Raw genomic sequence first — 24164 nt, 5'->3', positions numbered from 1 at the left:
AATCTCTGGTTTTATTATTTTCTGGACTTCTCATCTAATACATGAATTAAGCAATATAAAACACTATATACCTGTTCTGTTTCTACAAAATTAGCGACGTGACCATCATCATTTGTTCCCCGGACGTTAAACCTGGTCCCAGCTCGTTCACAGCTGAGTCTGGAAATGAGGCAAGCCTTTGCCTGCTTATGAGCAGCATAAATTGTTCTGATTTCTACTCCCCCACACATGAGGCGTAATAGCCAGTCATCACAATTCACACCATAGTGCTTGAGATGCAAGTGCAAAGACTGATTCCTAACAGAAAAAAAATAACTCATTAGCTTACTGAGTACCAGATAACATAGCATAAGTATTAAAACAATGCTCCTGAAACATTAATTTAATGCTATTCAATTAAAAGGGCCTACAAATAAATCAATCCATTTACATTTACTATACTAGGAATCAGAAGAGAAGGCTAGATAATGCGATCCTTTGGCATATGACCTATAGGTCTACAGAAAAGAAGCCTATCTTTTATATGTTTTTAGTATCTGTGCCCCATTCTGTTGTCTTCTTATATAATATATATATAACCTAACTTTTCAAAAAAAAACGGATTTCATACACATATCCCCACCCCACTTTATAAAGCTCTACTCTTAATGCTCCACTTTAACAAAGCTATTTAATTTTAATTTAAACAGCCAATTGAACTAGCAGCTTCCATATCAATACGTGTCTAGAGTTTTCCATTACTCCAAATACTTTAGCATTCTAGGTAACAGAGGGGGCCGTGTTTCCAAACCTTTCTGGAGCAGAAAGTTTTACTCAAACACAAGGAAGCTCCACGATTAGGAAACACATCAAAGCAGAGTCAGTATGGCTAAAGCAGGAACAGGGGCTGGAGTCCTGCTGGGCTGGCCACCTTCTCATCCTGCTGCCCGCCTCTTCTGGGCTCTCGACAGGAACCTTAGTCCTCCAAAAAAAGCATGTGGAATTTCCCAACCAACTGATCACCAAGGAAACTATACTATACAGGAAAACTTTCTGGTTGGTCTCTTCTGATAACAAAGCGTTATAAAAGTCAATTTTCTATAATACTGAAGCTTGGTTCTTTTAGTTTTAAAACTCTTCTGTTTTATGCAGAAATTTTTTCTTAAGTACTCTGCGCTATCTTGCTGTCTTAGTCATTAATACACAGCACTACTGCTAGACCAGCCGTTGCCCAGCCCTTTTCCAAAGGGTACAGGCTGCAGGACAGGTAAAACAGAGAGTGGCCATGTGCAGTTCTGGTAAACCATCCAGGCAAGAAAGTGTAATGTAACTGAGTGGTGAGATTACTGCTGGACTAACACTGAATCCATTATGTATTATCCATACAAATCCATTATGTATTTTCAAAATACGACTTCAGTTTTCGTACTCTACTATTACCTACGTTGATCTGAGGCGAAGTTCAAACTTGGCCAGTGTATCCAGACACCACAGCGAGTCCCATGTCATGGCAGAGATACAGGCAACGTACTTGTCCCCATTTAAAAACAAGTGGGATCCTATACATTTGTGCAGGTAGAGTTTCTCCCTCTGCCATCGGCTGTCATTTTTCTTTCCTGTCAATGTGTTGCTGTTTTATTTCTATTTAAATTTACAAACAACTCTCAACTGGCAGCAACTTCAAATCTCCGGTGGAACGACGTGACTTGGGTTTTGAGATAGGTGTTTGTGACGACAAAACTGACGTGGCCATATCCCGGGGAATAGTTCTACTAAGCCATGAGAGTAGGTACAGTAAATGCATAAAGCTTTCATTTTTCTATGCCAAGTGAAGCTCAAGAATGTCAATCCTTAGCAAAATTGCAAAAATGGTAAAAATCAAAACTCATTTTTGGTGACTCCTACCTGTCTCCTGCTAGATGAACTCCCTCAGTCTGTGACCTAAGCTTGTTGCCACCTCCGTCCTTAATTGAACTAACTAAATAAATAATTCCTACTGGTTAAACTTTGCAAATGTGCTTAATTGCTGATCATTGAGCCAATGCATCCACTCCTGCTTAAACTTCTAATTATGGCAGGAAAACTTTTATCTCTTAATCTAAGGAATCTGGGCGAGGAATGAGCAGGGCCGAGGAGGGACAAAAGTGAGGCCAGCTGCCTGGCCCAGCCATATCACCTTAAATTTTCAGCGATTTCAAAGCCTCCTCCATCAGGAAAAGTGTGGGGCGGACATGAGCAGCCAGAGCTCTAACTCAGCTGCCCTCAACCCTTCCTTCCCCAGGCCACCGCCATCATCTCCTCCTTTGTGGGGCTCCAAGTCTCTGACTACAGTGCACTAGAGTCTTTTTTCATTCTGCCCTTGTTTCTCCTCCATGCGACTATGCCAGGCCAAAAAAGTTCCACACTAGCTACAAAGTTTCTGCTAAAATTAGTTTCTTGTCCTCACATTGTTGTTGGTTTTGAGCCCTCAGACAGACAGCCAGGGTGGATGGGTCAGACTCGATGTGCTACTCAAGGACCATGGGTAGATGGCGCAAGGGAGAGAGAAAGAAAATATACAGGAGGAACACCTTGAATCTGACCTACTAAGGGAGACCCAAGAGCTGAGAGTCCTGGACTTTGGCCTTACTACATGGAAACAGAAAGAAATACAATTGCTACGTGATGTCAAGGAAAAAAATCAACAGTAATGCTGGCTGTGAACAAGAGAAGCACTATTCTAGAAATCTGGTCAGCTGCAATAAAGCAGTACTGATTAGAGTCACATATGCCTACCCTTCATGGTACTTATAGTACAGCACATTTACACATGATGATGAAATACATTTGTTACCTACTTAAGTCTTCCTTTATTATAGTACAAAACTTTGTCCTAGTATGCCACTTCTTCATAGTCTAACGCTCTTAAATCAAGTTTATCTACCTATAACCTTTAAAACTAAAAATAAGGCAATGTTGTCTTGGAGAAACAGTCTTGTCTCTGCCAGAGACAAGATCTCAAAACTAAGAAGAGTAAAAATGGGTAATGTAATTTGATTATATCTAATTCATTCTTAGTTTTAACATAAGTATCTTAAATACATTTCAGAAATATATTTAAGTCAGTCTAGATCAAGGACAGCAAATGGGTCTCATGTCCCATGAGAAATTCAGTAAGCTGACACTGGATGTGTGACCCGCTCTACTGGATTCTGGAGCAGGAAAGAACAGTGTGCTCAACCAGCAATGCCCATCACTGCCGTCTCTGGAAATAACTGATGAACACGCTATGCCCCAAATCAAACTATTGCCCAGGAAGCGCATGACTACAAAGGGGAAAAAAATGTTTAACACAAACTCACCAGAAAAATCTGTTATCAGTTGTGTGTTCTTGCATGCTACGATGTGCATTAAGACTCAGATCTAAACTGATTCCAGAGGCAGACCATGCAAAATAAAAGTTTCCTGAATTCAAAACTTTTCGCACTTCTGAAATGCGATCCTCATCTGAAGAATCAACTCGTAGCGATATAAATTCAGTGGAAGTAACTCGGAAAACTTCAGATTCTTGAATTTTTCCAACAGACATGCACCCGGTGACTAAGACCAGGTAATGTAACATGGTATCACCTGCAAAAACCAAAGAATTAATTGGATTAAAAAGTCCCAATATTTTTCAGATTATTCAGTGTCTCCCAACTTTCTTGTCATGTCTCCAACTTTTTAAATCTGACAGCACGGTTATTTTAAACTGCTATGGACATGTTTAGATTTACAACTGGATTTTGGCAGAAGATGAAAAAAAATCCTTGCTTAAACACATTTAGTGTAATGCAGCATTTAAACATTAACAGAGTATCTCACACTGATGAAATTATTCCTCTACTAAATCTGGGGATATTCAAAATTTATCCAGTAAAAACATATATATATACATATATGTTATCTTCCCCATCTTTCTTTTATGATTGCCATGAAATCCAGATAAGACAATAAATGTGGGAATTCTTTGTAAATAGCACAGTGAAAAAAAAATGGAAAAAATATCAGTGTGAGCTGCCGCTGCTGACACATGAACAGAAAGCCCCTGCTAACAACTTATAAAACAATTTGGTTTACGAAAACTTTCACAGAGATTTTTCACTCATTTTGACAGAAATCCTATGAAATTAGCATGAAGGCGAAATTCAGCAGTGGTGTACTCTGACAATGGGCTCGGAGCAGGCAACCGTGGCCCTGAATCTTGGCTCCACCCCTCATTATCTAGACCAAGTTCAGTGTCTTAACATAACCAACCTGAGATATTCTCCTTCATAAACCAGGATTAAAATAAACCTCGCTGGACTGTGAGGGTATACCTGAGACAGTATTAGTTAAGCATCTAGGGACAGTGCTTTTTACATTCGAGAGATTCATAACAAATGACAAATCTCCACTTTACACACCAGCGCTCCTCAAAGTATGGCACATGACCAGTCACAGTGAGAAGGGTGCTTGTTCGGAATGGAAACCAACTACCTCACTGTTTACTTTGGCTGACTTTTTTTTTTTTCCTAGTAAGACTTTATCAGTGAGGGAAGCCATGTGTTGGTTTGTATGATGGCACAAGCTCCTTATCTCATCACAGATCAATAACAAAATGGTTCACGGACTGGTACCAGCCTTGGGCCACACCTGCAGCCATGCTATACAGACAAACTGGTAATCACAAAGGTTACTCTGCAGCCCACGGTGACATTTTTTTAGCCCACGGTGACATTAAGTGGCAGAGAGAGACTCAAGCTGAGACCTTTTAAATACAAAGCAGATGTCCTTTCCACTATAAACCAGAGCAATCAGCGTGGTTCTCACTAGGACATCTTTTCCTAAAACACTGCACCAAAACCAAACAAAAAAGGGCAATACCCTGATTTTCTCTTTTGACAACAGATACCGATTTTAAAATGTTTAAGTAGGACAATGTCTCTGGAACTTAAAATCACAAGAGCCTGAGTATGTAGCATGCCTCTGCAACCAACAAACATTTTCCCAAGATTAGCGCAATTAGGGTTTAAAAGATGTTACCGTGCTTTTAGCTCAAATACAGAGTATGAAATTATATATAAGCAGTCTCTCAAATCCTTAGAATTAAAAATATGGAAAAAGATGAATTATATTGAATAATGAACTTACCAAGATTTAATCGTAAAACACCTAAGAGTCCATATGCATCCAGTACTTTGGAGTATGTACCCTTGATTGCCTCTTTTTCTGCAGATGCTACAAAAAAAATTTTTCAGGGTAAGAAAAATGGCCTGAAACATCAGATTCTATTTAGCTATAAAGCCAGAGTCTCAAACAAAAGCTCCTAAATCGAAATCTGATTTTTTTTAAGTAGGCTGCACACCCAGTATGGAGGCCAATGCAGGGCTTAGAATTCACAACCCTAAGATCAAGACGTGAGCTGAGATCAAGAGTTTGACAGTCAACTAACTGAGCCATCCAGATGCCCCGGAATCTGATACTTAACCTAAATGTATCACATAAACTATTTTCTCAACTAGTAACTCAATTGTCCTACTTGAAGAGTCAACAACTTGTCCCAGCACCATTGATGAATTAATCCAGCTTCTCCCAATGATCTGAAGTACTGCCCTGAATAATACTTGCATGTTTTGGAGGTTGTTTTTGAATCCTCTTCTTTGTCCCACTGATATGTTTGCCCATGTTTACTACCACCACTACCCTAGGTTATCATACCCCTAGTGAACAGTATCCAACTCTTTTACCTACAATCTTTCAGAATCTGGCCTCAAACTCCTCTTACTGCTTCTGCTTCATTTATCATTACTCCCTTCTCCCTCCCACGACCTGCGTTCTATGCTCTCATCACATTAAACTGCCCGTAATTAACCAAATGCGCTCTTTTACACCCCAGCACCTTTGCACAACTCTAACTTTCCTCCTGCAAGGCTCCACTTAACCTTCACCTTATATAAACTTCACCCAAGGTCACTTTCTGGAAACCTCTCTTTACCTCTACTGGCACAGTTCTTTCACAGAACTCCCTCCCCATGTTGCCGAAACGTTTCCTATAGACCCATCACTTGTCTTTCCCATTAACCAGCCTGATCCTAGAAGGTGGGAGGGAACACTGTCCTAAGCATCCTGTCATCCCTGACATTTAGAATCAGGCTTGAAACACAGATGACAAATGTTGAAATGATAAAAGCTAATGGCAACACTTGACAACAGACTTTAGTGTAGGAATGCAGATCTTCAGTTTGGCCTTTGTCTTGATTCATTTCTTCATAACGTTGATGTTATCTAGCTGTTGAATATACCCCACAGAATCATATCCCTAGGTCAGGCTGTGGTGGTTGCTCTACTGAAAAACAAAAACAAATCCTGAAACTTTAAAGGAAAACTCTTCTTAGAGCAAATATACTTATTAAAAATTTGACCAAAAAACTCCAAAGAAATATAAGCCACAGCGAGCATCTCAAAGGACAATTCCAAATAATTCTAAAGTCCACCAAATCCAGAAAGGAGGTATGATCTTCTTTCTCACTCTCTCCTTTCTCTATTTCGTTCCCCCTCTACCATTCTCCCTTTCCACTCTCTATCCCACACTGCCAACTCACCTCCTGGTTGACTAGTTCACTCCTTATTTACCCTCATTTCTTGCCCCTTACCCCCTTTTCCTTTCCTCATTCATCTCCTATACAGAATTACAGTACATTTCAGCAATAGTATGTGTTCCACATTAGAAAAGCATGTTATGGGGCCTCTGGGTGGCTCAGTAGGTTAAGCGTCTGCCTTTGGCTCAGGTGAGGATCTCAGGGTCCTGAGATCGATCCCTGAGTGGAGCTCCATTGAGCAACCTGCTCAATGAGAAGTCTGCTTCTCCTCCTCCCTTTGCCCCTCCCCCCCCCAGCTAGTGTCCGCTCTTTCTCAAATAAATACATAAAGTCTTAAAAAAGAAAAGAAAGCATATCATTAGATCCTTATGACCTTCCCACTTCCTGTCAATCTTTATGGCTAAAATATATGGCCATATATGATATGGCTATCTTCTCTGCCTACTGCTTTGCCGAATACTCCTGAGTTCTTTGCATTAGAGAGCTTTTCCTTTCCCCCCAGAGCTCTTCTCCAGGGTTCTACAGACCATCTCATCTTCCCTGCCTCCTTCGCCTCTTTTCAGACCATCTACTCATAAGCCTTCTTCCTAGTTAACTCATTTCTGTCTTGGAGTGAGTTGTGTTCTGTTAGCTGGCAGAACACGCTAAAACTAATTATTCAATTAATCACTCAATTAGCAGATGCTGTCATAATTCTCTAGCATGATCATTATTAAGTGTGGGCCTTTACCTTTATCAAAGCACCCCAAATGAAATTAGGGAGTAAGATTTCCCTAGGCCATTAAAGTTATGGGGATTTGTATTTCATTCTGCATTCGTAGAGTTCTTTTTATGATTACACCATATGCTTAAATAACAGTTACTCCTAACATTAAATGAAAAGCGACACATATACAAAATGTCGCATTAATTTTAATTATATTTTGTAAAGTAAATCAGGATTGCCCATCCCTAAACACTCCCTCATTAAGAGTACTGTATACATTAAGGCAAACATTAGGGGTGCCTGGATGGCTCAGTTGTTAAGTGTCTGCCTTTGGCTCAGGTCACGATCCTAGAGTCGTGGGATCGAGCTCCACATCGGGCTCCCTGCTCCATGGGAAGCCTGCTTCTCTCTCTCCCACTCCCCCTACTTCTGTTCCCTCCCTGGCTGTGTCTCTCTCTGTCAAATAAATAAATGAAAATTTTTTTTTAAAAATGAAGCAAATCTTAGAGACTTGTTATATCTCTGATGACAGAAGGCATGGCTTCCAGGGCAAATTATTAGAGTTTTAGAGGTTACATGCTCTATGTATTTAACATCACTAATATAGTAAAATATAGATATTACTAGATGTATCCGTTTCAGCACCTAAGTCATTATTTAGGTTCAAATACCAGCAAGTAAGATTAAAAAGAAAATGAGTTTTAATATTAAGCCATTACCCTCCCTTAAAAACAACAAAAAAGTCATTTTATAACTTAAATTACCATGCAACAAAATGGTCTCGCTTCTAATAATATATAATAATGATCTTTTCATTAACTGTGCTTCAAATATATGAATATGTCATGTCTCTCAGGCCCCATGAAGACCCATCTATGAAACTGTCATCTGATTCAAACATGACAAGTGTCATGCTGCTTATTTACACTTTTATATTATATTCTAAGACTCAGGAAACAGGCCTACACACAAGCATACAATTTAAACTGAAGTGCTTATTCTTAGGTAAAAGTATGCTAAAGGAAAGGAGAAATAATTTGAAGAATAGATATCACTTTTCTTCCAAGGAATTTTTTGCTTTCTCCTCAAACTATTAAATGAAATTTTAGAGTGATGAATGACGTTTCAGCTGAGCTCTCTGTATATTGCTTCTGTGGTGATTATGACAGTAACTAACACACATTATTCAATTTTCACAACACCCCCAGGGGCAAAATTACAACTATTTCCCTCTGACATGAGGAAACAGGCTTAGAGACATTATCAATTTGTTACTAACTTGCCTAAGCTTCAACAGCCCAAGTCAGAGAATGCAGCTTCAGGAGGGAAGGGATTTTGCCTAGTTCACTGCTCTATCCCTAGGGGCCTCGCTCAGTGCCTGGTGCTCAGCAGGAGTTCAAAAATTTTGTGTTCAATGAATTTGTCAATGAAATTTCAGAGCCATATGCAATTCTAACTCCAGACACTTCCAATTCCCTAAGAGAAAACAGTGTTTTCTTCCTAAACGTTTTTTATGTAAAAGACTGTAGATGTTTTCCTGTTCGTCCGTACATGCTTCACAGGCTTGGGGTGGAACTGAGGGAAGTCTTTTGCAGGCTGACAGAGCCCAAGCAGAGTGAGAACAACGGCCCCGTGCGTGGATTTGAAGAAGAGGCAGGAAGAGAGGGCATCCACCTGAGGGATAAGTCTGAGCGGGGTGAGGAGGATGGTGTCCACCAGGGATGCTGGGAGTTGCCTGGTATGGTAGTTGAAGCTTGGGCAGGGCAGGGAGTGCAGGGTGCCCTGCAGGGAAGCCCAGGGCAGGGTGCTGGAGCCCATGGGCCGAGGAGGGCACCCGTATGTTGGAGGAGGCTGCAGAGGCAACAGAAGAGTGGTTGGTCCTAGAGGGGAAGGAGCAGGATAATGGGAACCAGGTTCCTCACTGTCAGAGAACGAGAGTGCAGTACAGGAAGAAAGAAAACTAGAATGGGCACTCCGGCCTTGACTGAAATTGGAATTACCAGTGTGAACTCGTAGTTTTCCAGATGGACTGAAAACATGGATATGAGTGGGTGTGTGTAACCATTTATACATATTCACACATAATTACATCTTCTCCTTAGCCCTGTCCATCGACAGGGCCTGAGATCAGCAGTACTCCAATGGCGATAACCACAGCCAGCACCCAGATCTTGCTTTCTAGTACCATTCTCCACTGTTACGGACTCCTTGGAGAAATGGCTGGTCACAGGGCAAAGGCAGGCACAAGATGAGCCTGGAATATATTCTTGTGCCAGGAAGAAAGTACTCGAAGAATAATGGAGACGTGCCATCAAAATACAGAAGCCAGCTTAAAGGGGCTTCTACTCGAGAAATCTGGAACAATTTGAGCTTTAAAACAAATTATAATAGGAACAGGATTACAGCACACCGAAGAAGGCCATAATCAGAAGTGTGATGAGTAATGGGGACGTTTATAGGCTCTCGAAGTACCTGACATCAAAACACTTTTTCTACGAGAGAAAGGCGTCTTCCAGGGACCATCTTAACCAAAGAATCAGAGTGAACACCCAACGGTAATGGGACAAGACAAAATCGTGTGCCCCCGACAGGATACCATGGAACGGACACAGCACCACTTTGGTAATATTCCTGCTGATACAAAACCTCAACCTGAGCACGAGGAGCCATGAGACAATCTCACAGTGATGTACACTCTGCAAAACAACTGGCCTTCATCTCCAGAAGTTTTAAGGTCATAAACATCAAAGACTGAAGAACTTTTCCAGATTTAAAGGGAATAAAGCAGCATGACAATTAATAAAATGACAAATCTGAACTGTATCTTTTTGCTATTATGAGTCATTGGGACAACTGGTGAACTTGAATGGAGTCTGAGATTAGACAGAAGTACAATGTAAACTTTTTTGATGGTTATATTGTAGTTATGAAGGAACAGTGCTTTCTAGGAAATAAGTAACAGTATTTGTGGGTGATGGGACATCATGTCAGCAAGGTATTCTGAAATAATTCAGAAAATAGTTCTTTGCACTGAACTTCAGATCTTCTGTACCTTTGACAGTGTTTCCAAATTTTTAAAGAATTGAATGTAATCATCAAAAATAAATTTTAAAAATACACATGCACTTTCCTAAATTAAGAAGCTTTTATCTCTACATAGTACTAAGATAAACTCTTACAGTACTATGTTATCCCCTCCCCATACTTTTTTTTTTTTAAGATTTGATTTATTTATTTGACAGGCAGAGAGTCAGGTGGAGAGAGAGGAGGAAGCAGGCTCCCTGCCGAGCAGAGAGCCCGATGCAGGACTTGATCCCAGGATCCTGAGATCATGACCTGAGCCAAAGGCAGAGGCTTTAACCCACTGAGCCACCCAGGCACCCCTTCCCATACATTTTTTAATAGGGAAAAGATCCTCTTATTTTATGAAACTCCATGAAATATAGAGAAATACATGATGTAAGAGGGAGAGACTTAATTAAATTACTGTCCTATTTCTCTGGTAATTTTTAATTCTAGAAAATAACCTGGGAATCTTCCACCATGTAGAGATTATTTAAAATAAAAAAAGCCATATTACTTTAAAATAATGTGTATAACTTTTAGATAAAACACAGAATGTACAGATCGTTCACTCACTCATCCCCATCTTTCCCTTTCCCTAATACTTTCCCCTTGCATCCTACATGGCAGCCAAAATGAATAAAAAAGGAATGATGGGTGGCTCCTTCTGTGCGCCCCACATTGTTTTCCCTCTCCCTTTGTTCACAGTGTTCTTTCCATCTGGAACACCCTTTAATCATCTTTGTGTTTCCAAATATCACCCATCCTTCAATACCTAACTAAAATGCCTCTTCCTTCCTGAAGTTTTTCCCTGATCATGCTGGAAGTAGATCTTTCTTCTCATTGTTTTATAGCTCATTCACTTTAATACGAATAGCAACAGAAATTGTCTCATTTTTTTTTAAGATTTATTTATTTATTTGAGAGAGAGAGAGCGCGCGTGCGCACATGCGTGGATGTGTGCACACAAGCTGGGGTGGGAAGAGCAGAGGGAAAGAGAAAAGGAGAGAGAGAATCTCAAGCAGATTCCCTGCTGATGGGGGAGCCCAACCTACAGCTCCATCTCACCACCCTGAGACCATGACCTGAGCCAAAATCAAGAGTCAGACACTTAACTGACCCACCCAGGTGCCCCTCATTTCTTTTTATCTCAATGCAATACCAACCTAACCACAGATGCTGAACACCAAGACTATTAAGTATTCATCTAATAGACAAAAAAATCTGGGAGGCTGTAGCACAAAAGGGAATGTTTTGTGAGTTTTAAAATAATACTTAAAAAGATAAACATTTAACTTTACTACCAGCATCTGAATGCCCTAAGTTTAACAATTCCTCACAGGGACATCTGGAAATTTTCAAATGTGATTATCTATGGTGGTACCTCTAGTGGCGTGAGGGTGGGAATGGGAAGGTGGGTGTAGGGAAGACAGGCCTTGTTAAACGATTTCTAACCAGGGCTTAAACTAGTGGAGTTTACGCAATGGTAGGATGTGTCGAGAGCCCCGAGGAAAACAGAGTGAAAGAATGAGAGGACACGAGAGTTCAGGGGATATGGTGATACGAAGTTCAGGTTACTCCTTGCCAGGGCTGTCTTTCAAGGTATCTACTGGGCTTTCAATGAGGGCAACAGCCTGCTCTGTGCTTTTTTTTCTCCTGTTCATGTTCATGTTGTTTAGTAAATAAGATGCTAGGAAAAACAAACTTTTCTTTTTTTACAAGTTACTGATTTCTAACCACCATCCAGACCTTGAGCAGCCCAGCTCAGGTAAGGAGGCCTGTACCTCTAGAGCTCACCTGTTCAACATGTAAAGTAAGGAAGAGCCCAACTCCCAGAGTTACTGCCCTAACACTGCAGGGAAGACGACTACCTAACTCCCTCAAAGGCTTATTTTAAGGAGAAAAGTTCTTCTCTCTTCTCTTATCATGCCCAACACTACCATTCACTAGGCCTTCAATTTCCTCTTAACTTTCCATCTAATGTGAACATGTAGTTCCTGAGACATAAAGCGACCTTATGCATAAATCTATAACTACATTTTTCAACGCATCCGTAGAACTGCTAATCTGAAGGTCCTCTGATTCCAATCCTAGTGAATATGTGAATATGAATAAGGTCACAGAACAGAATTTAAAGCAAAATAAAATATGTGCCATAAAAAATATTTATGGATGAAATTACATGATATCTGGAACTTACTTTAAAATAAATGGGGAGGGGTAACTAGTGGACAGGGATATAGATAAACACAAGGGTCCATGAGTTGATAATCATTGAGGCTGGGTGACAGATATATGGAGTCAGTGAAACTACTCTCCCTTCTTTGATAAATGTTTGATACTTCCCAAAATCAAATGATAAAATTTATTCTGACAACATTCTTTGGCATGCTGGGTAAGTTCAGAAAGAAGAGAAAACAAGGTAACTCAGGACAGGCAGTAAGAGCGGAGGCTACTGGAACTCTAAGCAATCCGAGAGGTGCTTTCCTTCAATTACTCTAGACCACAAGTATACTCGTCAAAAGCTCAATGGGCATGCGGACTTTCATGATCTGAAAGGAAGCAGTAAGTCCTACTGCCTGTAGAATGACCCCACAGGGCATGTCTGGGTGACAGTGAAGTATGCAACTCTTGATTTTGGCTCAGGTCATGATCTCAGGGTCATGGGATTGAGCCCTGTGTCTGCGCTGTGCTCGGTGTGGAGTCGGCTTGAGATTCTCTCTCTCCTCCTCCCTCTGCCCTTCCCCCTACTTGCATATGCATGCACGAACTCTCTCTCTCTCCCTCTCTCCAATAAATTAAATCTTAAAAAAAGAAAAAAAGGATGACCCCAGAGCCTACTCTAAGGCCATCATATAATCATCAAATACATAATAAATTGGGAAGGAAGACTCTGCAATTCCAGAATGGAGACCCCCAGGAAAGGTAAATACTGCTGAGTATAAATGTTTTCCTTACATTCATCCTAAATCACTTAGCTTTAGTATCCTCCTCTGTTGAAAACAGCCTTGGAGAATAACGAGCTGGCCCTGGCTCATCACAGAAGAGGTTGAGGAATACTGAAAACTACACTAAGCCATGCAGTGGTCATATCCAACACCTTAATTCAGACGACTTAACTCACTCAGTATTTTAGCTCTGTGCTGCTTTCAAAGTTCTTACAACCGAACAAATTATGACTGAACATAGGCCTAACCTACGTTTCCTACCAAAGCGACAGGAAAGGAATGAAGAGAGAAGCTACAGAGATGATCTATTTAGAGACTACAGAAAACACTCAAGAGTGTAAATATATCCATTGGCCTTTATCAAAACTTCATATATTAATTGTCCTCTAGCATGTTACCCAGCACCCTCCTTTGCTGGAGTGACTTGCTTTTATAGCACTGTATCATATGACATAATCGGTATTATTCGGCATTATTGGTATCACATTCTCTTCTCAAATTAGAATATCAGGCAAAAAAATGAAGCATAAGCTCATCTCTGGAAAGTCAGATGAAAACACAAGCATATACCTATTTCTTGGTTCTCATGACTGTGACTCTAAAACAGAGGTTTATTAAACACAGGATAACTGGTGATGCAGACCTGAACAGCCAACTCTACCACCTGAACAGAAAGAAACAAAATTCACTTATTATCTAGGATCCCCAGGTGATTACAAAGTCATCTGTTTTAAACTTCAATGGTACTGAGGATTAAGTTTAAATGTAAATTTCTCTAACTTCTGACAATTACAGTAATTCAAACTAAACAGGGGCGCCTGGGTGGCTCAGTGAGTTAAGTGGCTGCCTTCCCTCAGGTCATGATTCCAAGGTGATGGGATCGAGCCCATCGGGCTCCCTGCTTGGCAGGGAGCCTGCTTCTCCCTCTCATTTGTGCTCTCTCCCACTCTCTCTCAAATAAATAAATAAGATCCTAAAATAACAATAATAATAATTCAAACTAAACAATGAAGCTACCTAATGAAGGTCCTGCTAACGCAATGTCGGCTGTGGCTCCAACCTTCCAGACGGGCAGCAAACTGTCTTTTTTTTTTTTTTAAGATTTTATTCATCTATTTGACACACAGAGAAAGATCACAAGCAGGCAGAGAGGCAGGCAGACAGAGAGGGGGAAGCAGGCTCCCTGCTGAGCAGAGAGCCCGATGCAGGACTCGATCCCAGGACTCTTAAGATCATGACCTGAGCCGAAGGTAGAGGCTTAACCCACTGAGCCACCCAGGAGCCCTGCAAACCGTCTTTTTTCAGCTGATACTCCAGACCAAACTAGAGAAAGTCATTAAGAATGTGAAAGCAAGATTACACATTAGTATGCTCTTCCTAGAATCACAATTTGCCTGTGGTTGCGAGCACTGCAGTTTGTGGTCGGCTTATTTGCATACAGGTATCACTTCGGGGTAGTACCAGAGAGCCTCTCGTCAGAGGATCCTAGAGACGGTGCAAAACAGGCCACTCATTTTCAAAAGAAAAAACTAAGAATTTAGGTGATTCATCCAAGATTGTGTAACTACCTGGCAGTAAAGCCACTTTCCATTTTATCATACATAAAAAGAAAAATTGTTTTAAAAGGAAAAGGTTCTCTTTGTAGAATTAAAAACTTAAAATTCCAGTTGAAAGACATTAAACTCTCCAAATTGATGTTCTGTATAAACAGCAAATCCCAATGCAGGCAACATTTCAAAATAATTCACCCATTATGTAACAAGTATTTATTGAATGCTTACCATGTACCAGGACACTGGCAAAGTTCTACAAAGAAAAAAAGCCAGTGCTCTGACACCTTCTAATAGGAAGACAGCTATTACGTAAGTAACATATGCAAAATCATAAATGATGGTAAGTACTATGATGGAGTTATGACAGAGTACAACAGGAAGACCTAATTTAAAATTATTGGGGGGACAGCAATGGATAGGCCTGCCTGCAGATGTGCCCTTTAAGTTGAAATCTGAAGAATAAACAGGAAGTTAGCCAAATGAAGAGTGGAGGGAAAAACATTCCATGCAACATACAAATACTTTATGACCCAGCAATCCCATTCCTAAAAATACATCCAACAGAAATGTGTACGTATGTGCACCAAGACATTTATAAGCATGTTCATACTAGTATCATTCATAAAAGAAAGAATTATAAGCAAATGTCAACAGAACCAATACTGGAATATATATACCATGGAATACCACATAACAATGAAAACTATTGCCACCTGCTACAACACAGATGATCTCCCAGAGAACACTGAGAGAAAGAAAGAAAGAAGCCGGCCCCAAAAGAATACATATTGAATGATTCCATTTACGTTAAGTTAAAAACTGGATAAAACTAATCTATGATGTAAGAAGTCAGGCAGTGATCATCTCTGCAAATCATGGCAGAGAGAATAACTGGGGAGGAATGCGAGGGAATCTTCTGGAAAGCGAGTAATGTTTATTTCTCAACCCGGCAGTGGTAACATGGATGTGCTCATTCTAATAACTCATCGCATTCTACATTTATGATTTACGCATTTTTCTAAATGCATGAACACATTTTTAAATAAATACTGAGCAGAAGAAACAGCATATGTGAAGGCTCTAAGATCAGAAATAATTTGGTACATTCAGAACTAGAAGGCCAAAGTGGCTGGAACACAGAAACCAAGAGGCAAAATAGTCTTAAGACTGAAAAGGGAGGCAGAGACTCAATGATTTAATGCAGATCATCTTAAAGAGCTTGTATTTTAAGTTCCAAGTGGTCAACCATGAAAGGGGCTTAAACAGGGAAACAATATGATCTAAATTGTGTTTTTAAACAGACTGGAGAGTGGGAAAGGGGAGTGGAAACAGGGAGATCAGTTAAGGAGGCTATAGTAATGATCCATGAAAGGCACTACAGTGGCCAGATTCTTGCGTGGATTCTCAATGAAATTAGAAGGTTGGGCACACTGGACATGGTAATTGAGTGAATGTGTGAAGCTGGAGAGGAGGAGGTATAGAGGATGACTCTTAACTTCTGGTTTAAACAACAAGGTTGATGGATTGCAATCCACTATGATAAGGAAGACCGAAGGAAGAGCAGGTCTGAAGGAGAGCAGAGATCAATGCGACTATTAACCCAGTATCTATTCCAACCTTTCCATACTGTGTAATCACCATTCAGGTTGGGGTATCATGGAAACCCAGACAATGATAGTAATTTCTACCTTATTTTGCTAATCAATAGCCCAATGCAAATTACTTATGATATTTCTACAACCACAGCAATTCAATCAGGAAAGGACACAAAACTCAGTTTGATCCAGTGCAAGGGGAAGTGCATGTTCCTTTTGTGGGTTCCAATCCATTCTCTCTGATGGAAAAAGCTGGATTTCAACTGTGTCATCCAAAATAAGTAATTATTCTACCCAGCTCTGTATCAGTCCTACACAGCTTTGCAACATCTACAAATCTGGTAAATATACTTTCCATCCATTCCCCAAGAGAATGATGAAATCATTCAACAAGATAAGCAAAAGACATGGGCCCACTGTTGACCAAGGACAGACCACTAATGAGCATGGATACAAAATTAGCTAGGAATTTACTTACTTATAAGATTCATTCTTCCTATACTTCACACAAGGTTCTTAGGATTACAAAAACTTTATTTACCTACATTTCAGTAAGGTACTCAACAGACTACACCATCCTATGGTCTACTAGTGAACAGAATATGAAACTATATAAAATGAGGTTCAGGAGGTTGTCAGAGAAGGCCAGATAGGGAGATGGGACTTTCATCCCTAACGGCCAGTAATAAGATACCACCCACCTTAGTGTTAGTGGAGATACAACTCAAAATAAATATTGGTAAGAGCTAGTTTATGTAAGTAAACACACTTTATATTTAAAGTTATATAAGAAAACTATAAAATGGAAGTGAATATTTTAATAAGCATAACATTCAATATATAGTAGTATTTTATGTTTAAGGCAATAATTCAATCAGAAATATTTCCTTCCTTCCTTTTTTTTCCCCTTTCCTTTCCTTCCCTTCCCTTCCTTTTTCTCCCTTCCTTTCTCTCTCTTTCTTTCCTTAGTTATCTCAATATCATCCAGGAATTTAAAGAACCTAAGTTTCAACCTAAATGAACAAAGTAATTAAATAAGTGTCCAATTGGCCAACAAGTTAATCCATCTCCCCAAATGCCATATATACTCACAATAATGCAACTAGTTCAGTGGCTGTGAAATGCACTCCAGTGTGAACACATGCTTATGTAACATAACAATGGCTTATCTTTGCAAACTCTTATTTTAGTAGAAAATGATAAAACACAAATTCTTATTTTCAACCATTAAAAAACCCAAGCAGATTTAAATTGTCACCAATAAAAGTATAATATTCAATTTTTAAAGCTGTACCTCCTTTGGGCATGCTAATTACAAGGCTCACACCAAATGCACTAGGCTACCCTATTTCGTTTCTTTCAAAAGCACAGTTTTTTAAATTTTGTTTAATTACTTTCAAAAACACAGTTTAAATGTAACTAAGTGATAAAATTTCACTGATTTAGATTATACCACCTCAGAATTGTTGAAAATATCGGTACTAGATGCAAAGAAAAGCTGTACTATTTAAACTGCTACCCATTATACTTGGCTTATATTTTTTTCAGCTTTTGGGTATCTGAAAAAGTCTTTACGTCATTTTAATTGTGGTTGGGCACAGAATCCTAGGTGTACGGTTTGTTTTCTTCGTCTTTCAGTGCTCTCAAGATGTTGTTCTATATCCACTGGCATGGATTGTTTCTGAAGGAAAGTTTATCATTATTCCTATGTCTTCTTTCTTCAGTCTTTTCTATTATGTCTTTTCATATTCAGTCAATATGTGTTTTTTCTTTATCTGTTTTTAAGATTTCTCTCCATATCACTGGTTTTAAGCAATTTGATAATGTAGTTTGCTTCATGCTTCTACTGCTTGGGGTTCATTTAGCTTCTTGGATCTGTGGATTTATAGTTTTTATCAAATTTGGAAAACTGTCAGTTGTTATTTCTTCAAACTTTTTTTTTGCTTCAACCCCCTCCTTCTAGGATTCCAATTACCCATATATATTGGCCATATGTTGTTTTCAGCCCATTGACGGCTCTGTTTATCGATTTTAGCCTTTTCTCTGTGTTTCATTTTGAGTAGTTTCTATTATTATGTCTTCATATTCACTAATTGTTTATTATGCAGTGTCTAATCTATTAATCCCTATCAGCGTATTTTTTTTTCATTTCAGAGAAGTTATTTCTATTTCCATTTGATTTAGGTCTTTCATATTTTTCAGGTTTCTTTTTTTAAGATTTAAGATTTATTGTACTAATTAATTAATGGTTAGAGAGAGAACACAGAGGAAGAGGGAGAAGCAGACTCCCTCCTGAGCACAGAACTTGACACGGGGCCCGATCCCAGGACCCCCGAGATCACCACCTGAGAAGGTAGATGCCCAAACAACTGAGTCACCTAGGGCCCCCCACCATGTCTCTTCTTAATGTGTTTATTCTTTCCTCTACTCCTTGGACTTATGGAGTATATTTACCATAGCTGTTATGACGTCCTTGTTTATTCATTTGTTTTTTGAGAGAGAGCATGCATGTGAGCCGGTGGGAGGGACAGAGGAAGAGGGAGAGAGAATTTTAAACAGATTCCATGTTCAGGGCAGAGCCCAGTGTGGGGCTAAATCTCATGACCCTGAGATCATGACCTGAGCTGAAATTGTCATGACCCTGAGATCATGACCTGAGCTGAAATTGAGCCAGATGCTTAACTGACTGAGCCACCTAAGAGCCCCTCCTTGTTTATTAATTTTAACATCTCTTTCTACAGATTGACTTTTCTCCTCATTATGGGGTGTGTTTTCCTGTTTCTTTGCATGTATGGCAATTTTTAATTGAATGCCAGACATTGTGATTTTGTTACAGAGTTGAATGCTGGCTATATGGATATATACTTTGTGTACCTGTATTCTTAAACTTTGTTCTAAGATACAGTGAAGTTTTTTGGAAATTAGGTTATTTGGAAACAGTCTGATCCCTTTGGGTTTTGCTTTTAAGCTTTGTCAGATAGGACCGCAGAAGCCTTTAGTCTAGGGCTACTCTGCCTCATTACTGAAGCAGTATACCCTTCTGAGAATTCAACCCAATTCCCAGAGTACCATAATATTTCTCCATTCTGGCTACTGACAACTTAAATACTCCCAGCCCTGGGTGAGGTTCAGGAATCTTTCTTCCTGCTGCTTTTGGTGGTACTTTCCCTGCCTTGGGTAGTTTCCTTTCACACCAGTAGTTACCCGTACTCAGCTGAAACCTCACGAGGAACACTCTGCACATTTCTGAAACTCTCTGTGTAGCTACCTCCTCTTTGGTCCTGAGAATTCTCATTGCCTTGGCTTCCACGAATTCCCTACGCTGTCTCCTCAACTCAGGGAGACTGCCGGGCTTTCTCTGGGTGTATCTCCCTGTTACTGAAAGCCGGAAGCACTCCAGGTAATAAGCAGACTGATCAGCTAAAGCAATCTTAAGGCTCACGCCTTTGTTTCCCTTCCCTCAAGGATCAGTGCCTCCTGCCACCTGTTGTTCAATGTCTGAAAACTGTTTCTTTATTTTTATCTTTATTTTATTCTTTGTTATGTAAAGTGAGAGGGTCCCTATTTATACCATCATGGTCAGAAGCAAAAAAATCCTATTATAGTCTTGTACTAGTTATATTTTATAAGACAAGTTAGAATACCTGGTAGACCTGAAATTATAAAATAAAGTCACATAATGGGATTTTATTGTTCAATGAGAGACACACTGTGCTTCCCCTTTTATTTTCTCACAGCAAAGTTAAGTGCTTTGTTAGCACTTGGGAACTAATTTGGCTCTACGTTAGCAAGCAGATTCTGCTAGCTGGCCCAGGAGTGAAATGTTAATTTTTTTTTAAAGCATAGATATTTAAGTAGCTGTTTACTTTCTTTTCTATCAAATAGAACATTCCAAAAATTACTTACAAAAGGAAAACGAATTTTTGCAAACCTAACACAAAGTAATATGTAACAAGTCTAAATCTCATCATTCTGTGCAGAAAAAGTCAACTATAAAAAGTCACTTCCCTCAATTTGAATTTTTTTTTCTTAAAAAGAGACAAGATTCTGCAACTTAATCTAAAGGGCAATCATGCTGACTGCCAGCATTTGGCAATTAAAAAAACAAAAACAAAAACAAAAACAAAAACCAACTATACACACTGCTTATCATCACCACCTACTACACTTGTTATCCAAAATTTTAGAATCTGACATTTAACTTGGCTCAGCAAAGCAACTTTATATTTTTAATAACCTAACTCTAAATCAAAGCATGTTCCCTCTCTAATATGTTAATAGTTTGTAGGCAAAAACAAAGCAAGTTTAATACTTCCCTCATTAGAAAATTCTTACTACCAATTTCACTCTTAACTTTAAAGCCGCTAGTGGCATTCCCTTGTTTTTGCTCTTCATTCCCTGACCCCCAGAATAACAACCACCACCCTCACAGCAACACAATCATTAAAGTAAAAAATCAAATGGTAGACTAGGTCATCAGAGCAGTTATTTTCTCTTTCAAGCCTCGGTTTGTACATCTGTGAAATGGAGATGAAAACACAACCCACAGAATTAAATGGAATCAAGGGTGCCCAATACCACATCTCCCTCAACTGTAGGCTGAGATGCTCCAGGACACTTCAACAACCTCCCGTAAGAGCTGCAGGAGATTTTTAATTTAAAATACTCAACCAATGTTGCGCTGCCCAAACTATTGGCTTGAGGTAGTTCAGAGTTTTCACATTAGACTACAATACATTCCCTTGATGATACCATATCTTTGTAAAGCTGGGTTTTCAGTAGTTGCTGTGATAAAAAAGCAAATACCACTCTAAAATCAATGTGGAACAGGAAATGAGGGCGGAGCTGTCCAGTCTGATTCTAAGGCTTAAAAAGCTGTTCAATGCTCAACAGGTACATACATATCCCATTAGTAAGTAGCTGGTTATTTATGAAGGAAATAAGTTATTTTCCATTTACTTGCATTATTTTTTTTTAAATAGCTACTAGAGTTGTTAAGGCAGACGTATTTAACGTTTGGACATAATTATTTAACAAGCGGAACTGTGGCCTGGGGGTGCTGTGAAAAACTTAATGAGACACCATGAAACAATAAAGTTTAGGAACTTCTGGCTTAATGTTGTGACTGGCAGAGGAAGCTTTCAGGAAATGGCAATGATTATTTCACTATTATTACTTCCTTACAGTGTGCAGTTTCATAGAAAAGTCAGTGTAATCCACATTCTGTAACAAAGATCTCCAGAATGTTGTCCTATAGTTTTATGGCTCATATTTCCATAAAGAAAAAATTAGGTGAATGAAGAAACTCAGATGAACAACGTGGGGTAAAACTAGGTCCAGAGTATAGTGATACGGCCTTGCCGTCTAGGAAGTACATGATTTGGGTCCTGGCTGAGTTGGAAAGCTTGAAAATAATCTTTCCACTAGACAGAAGCAATTAATTCTTACTTCCATAGTAGCATATATTGAAAAGCTCTAATATTAAGAGTTGGGAATTTATATCAGCATCTTCCATCTCATCTTTAAGACGGGTGATCCATAACTTCTGTTTCTAGAATCATCCTTCATTTCCCATATTGACCTTCCCTTCCCTTCATTTTCTACTTAGGATACAATTATGAAGTAAATTATTTACTTCTGCTGAAGCATGAGATGGGTTGAAAAATAATGGGCCAGCTCGTGAGCTTAATGCATGTTTGGTCAGACTGGCTACTTGTCCTTCCTGTTGTCATCTTTTTGTGTGTGTAACTATAGAAAGAGGATGGAAACTGAACCTGACACAAAACTGGTAGATGTCTTTTTAAATCTCCTATTTGTTTCCAACGAAAAACAACCTGTAGTGTTATAACTTGCTGACCATCACACTTGCTGCTTACACTGGTCCAGACACAGTAGACTAGTTTACACAGAGAACACACTTGCTACACTGTACATCTACATGTCCACAGACATCAAATTTCAGTTTAATTAAACAGTTTTCTGGACTGATCATTTTTAATGCCTTTTATAGCAGCAGTTCAGCCAAATAGCAATTCTTTAAAAGATTAAAAAAATAAGTTTTATTAAAAAGTACTGTAATTTTGAACATAGAATACTGTATTTTTGTCAACTCTGTAAGCCTAGTTTAGGTTAATCTTCCTCCCCAACTACTCCCCCCGCCCACCCAGGGCACTAATTTAGCCATTTATTCCCTCAGTGAGCAAACACTGTACTAAGCACTAGACGTACAGAGATTACTACAACATGGGTCTTTTCCTCAAAGAGCTCAAAGAGTACAGCGCCCAGACACAGAAGCGCCCAGACACAGAAGTTTCACAGAACCTGAAAGCACTGTATCAAAAGTGCTATGGGACCATTAGCACTTGGTTCAGGCTGAAGTTTCAAGAAAACTAGTCATTAGCCCAATAACAGTCAATAATAGAATTAAAATTCATGGAACACGGTTACTTTGGATAAAATTTGTAAGCTAAGAATGTTATCCCATAATCTATCCTAGAAAGGCCTATATAAATTATGCTCAGAATGATCATCCCAACCTAATTACATCAGAATCTCTAGGGAGCTGGAGCCCAGGCAGCCAGCCGCATTTATAACCCCCCACCCAGTGATTATGATGCACATAGGCTGCAAACCACTGGCTCACTAATTGACTAAGTCACTGTATCATGACTGATTTAAATCAAGTTTAGAAGCCTGGCAACATACAGACAGATTCCTAAGGCTAGATTTGTAGAAGAGATTAGTAGATGCTCTGGCTCTACAAAGATCCATGATCTGAAATTCTTTTTACTGTGTTTTCACTTGCACCTTATTTTTTGATATGTGCTAGTCATACAAAATAGAAGGTTTTATGTTGGGTATCTCTTGCACTTCTGGCATAAACCAAGAAAAATAAGTGACTGTCAGTCCCCAATGATATGTACTACCTAAGATGTCTGATTTTGTCAACTTTAAAGCCAGAACAAGTGGGGCCTGTAGAAATCATAACTTTTCGGTGCATGACTGAGTCCTGCAAGGGTCACTTTTACCATTTCCTTCCAAAAAGAACACCTGCACATAGCCATGTAGAAAATCAAAGGCCAGTACTTAAAAAGGATTTATCCTGGGATATGGACTGAGTTCTAGACAAATGAAGAAAAGGAAGAAATAAGAGTGAGATTGGAGTGGGCGGTGGGGCAGGTCCTCAGGAAGAAGACTTGAGAGAGAACACAGGCTTGGGTTGGAAAGATAGAGAGAAGCATTCTAGCAGTCGTGAAGGAAGAGAGTGTTAACAGGAACAGCACGATGAAGAGAGAAAAAAAACCCGGTACCCTGGGAAAGCGCTACGGAGACACAAGAATCTCCTTAAAGGGGACCAACATCCGCGCTGGACAAACAGGGTGGGGCCCCGTTATGGAAGACCTACCTGGGCAGGTTGAGGATTTTAAACTTAACCTCACTGAAAAATGGGGTTCTGCTTTGGTTTAATGTCGTACATGATTTGAGAAGATTCTTCTTGCTGATTAATAAGCATAATGTATTGAGATTAAAAGGGCTGGGATTATTGAAGAGAAAAAGAACAGCTTAGTACCTTCCAAACACTGCTCCCTGAATACAACAGGCATTTAAGAAATGTGAGATTTTTAAAAATGAACTCTACAGCACAATCTGCACCTTGATACTGCTCCCAAATGAATGTCAAATTAATTTTGTAAGTCAAACGATTTATAAAAAGGTTTGCT

General features: G+C 39.4%; 1 protein-coding gene across 1 annotated transcript in view; it reads right to left on the bottom strand.

The window, feature by feature from the left end:
• Positions 1 to 24164, bottom strand: part of SYNJ1 (synaptojanin 1) — an 85313-nt gene that overhangs the window by 57956 nt on the left and 3193 nt on the right. Inside the window, 3 exon segments of the mRNA XM_047720956.1 lie at positions 72 to 297; positions 3321 to 3588; positions 5131 to 5217. Coding sequence (XP_047576912.1) covers positions 72 to 297; positions 3321 to 3588; positions 5131 to 5217 — 581 coding nt within the window.

The sequence above is a fragment of the Lutra lutra genome, chromosome 1, assembly GCF_902655055.1.
Source record: "Lutra lutra chromosome 1, mLutLut1.2, whole genome shotgun sequence".
Lineage (NCBI taxonomy): Eukaryota > Metazoa > Chordata > Mammalia > Carnivora > Mustelidae > Lutra > Lutra lutra.
This window is presented reverse-complemented; position numbering and strand designations above follow the sequence as displayed.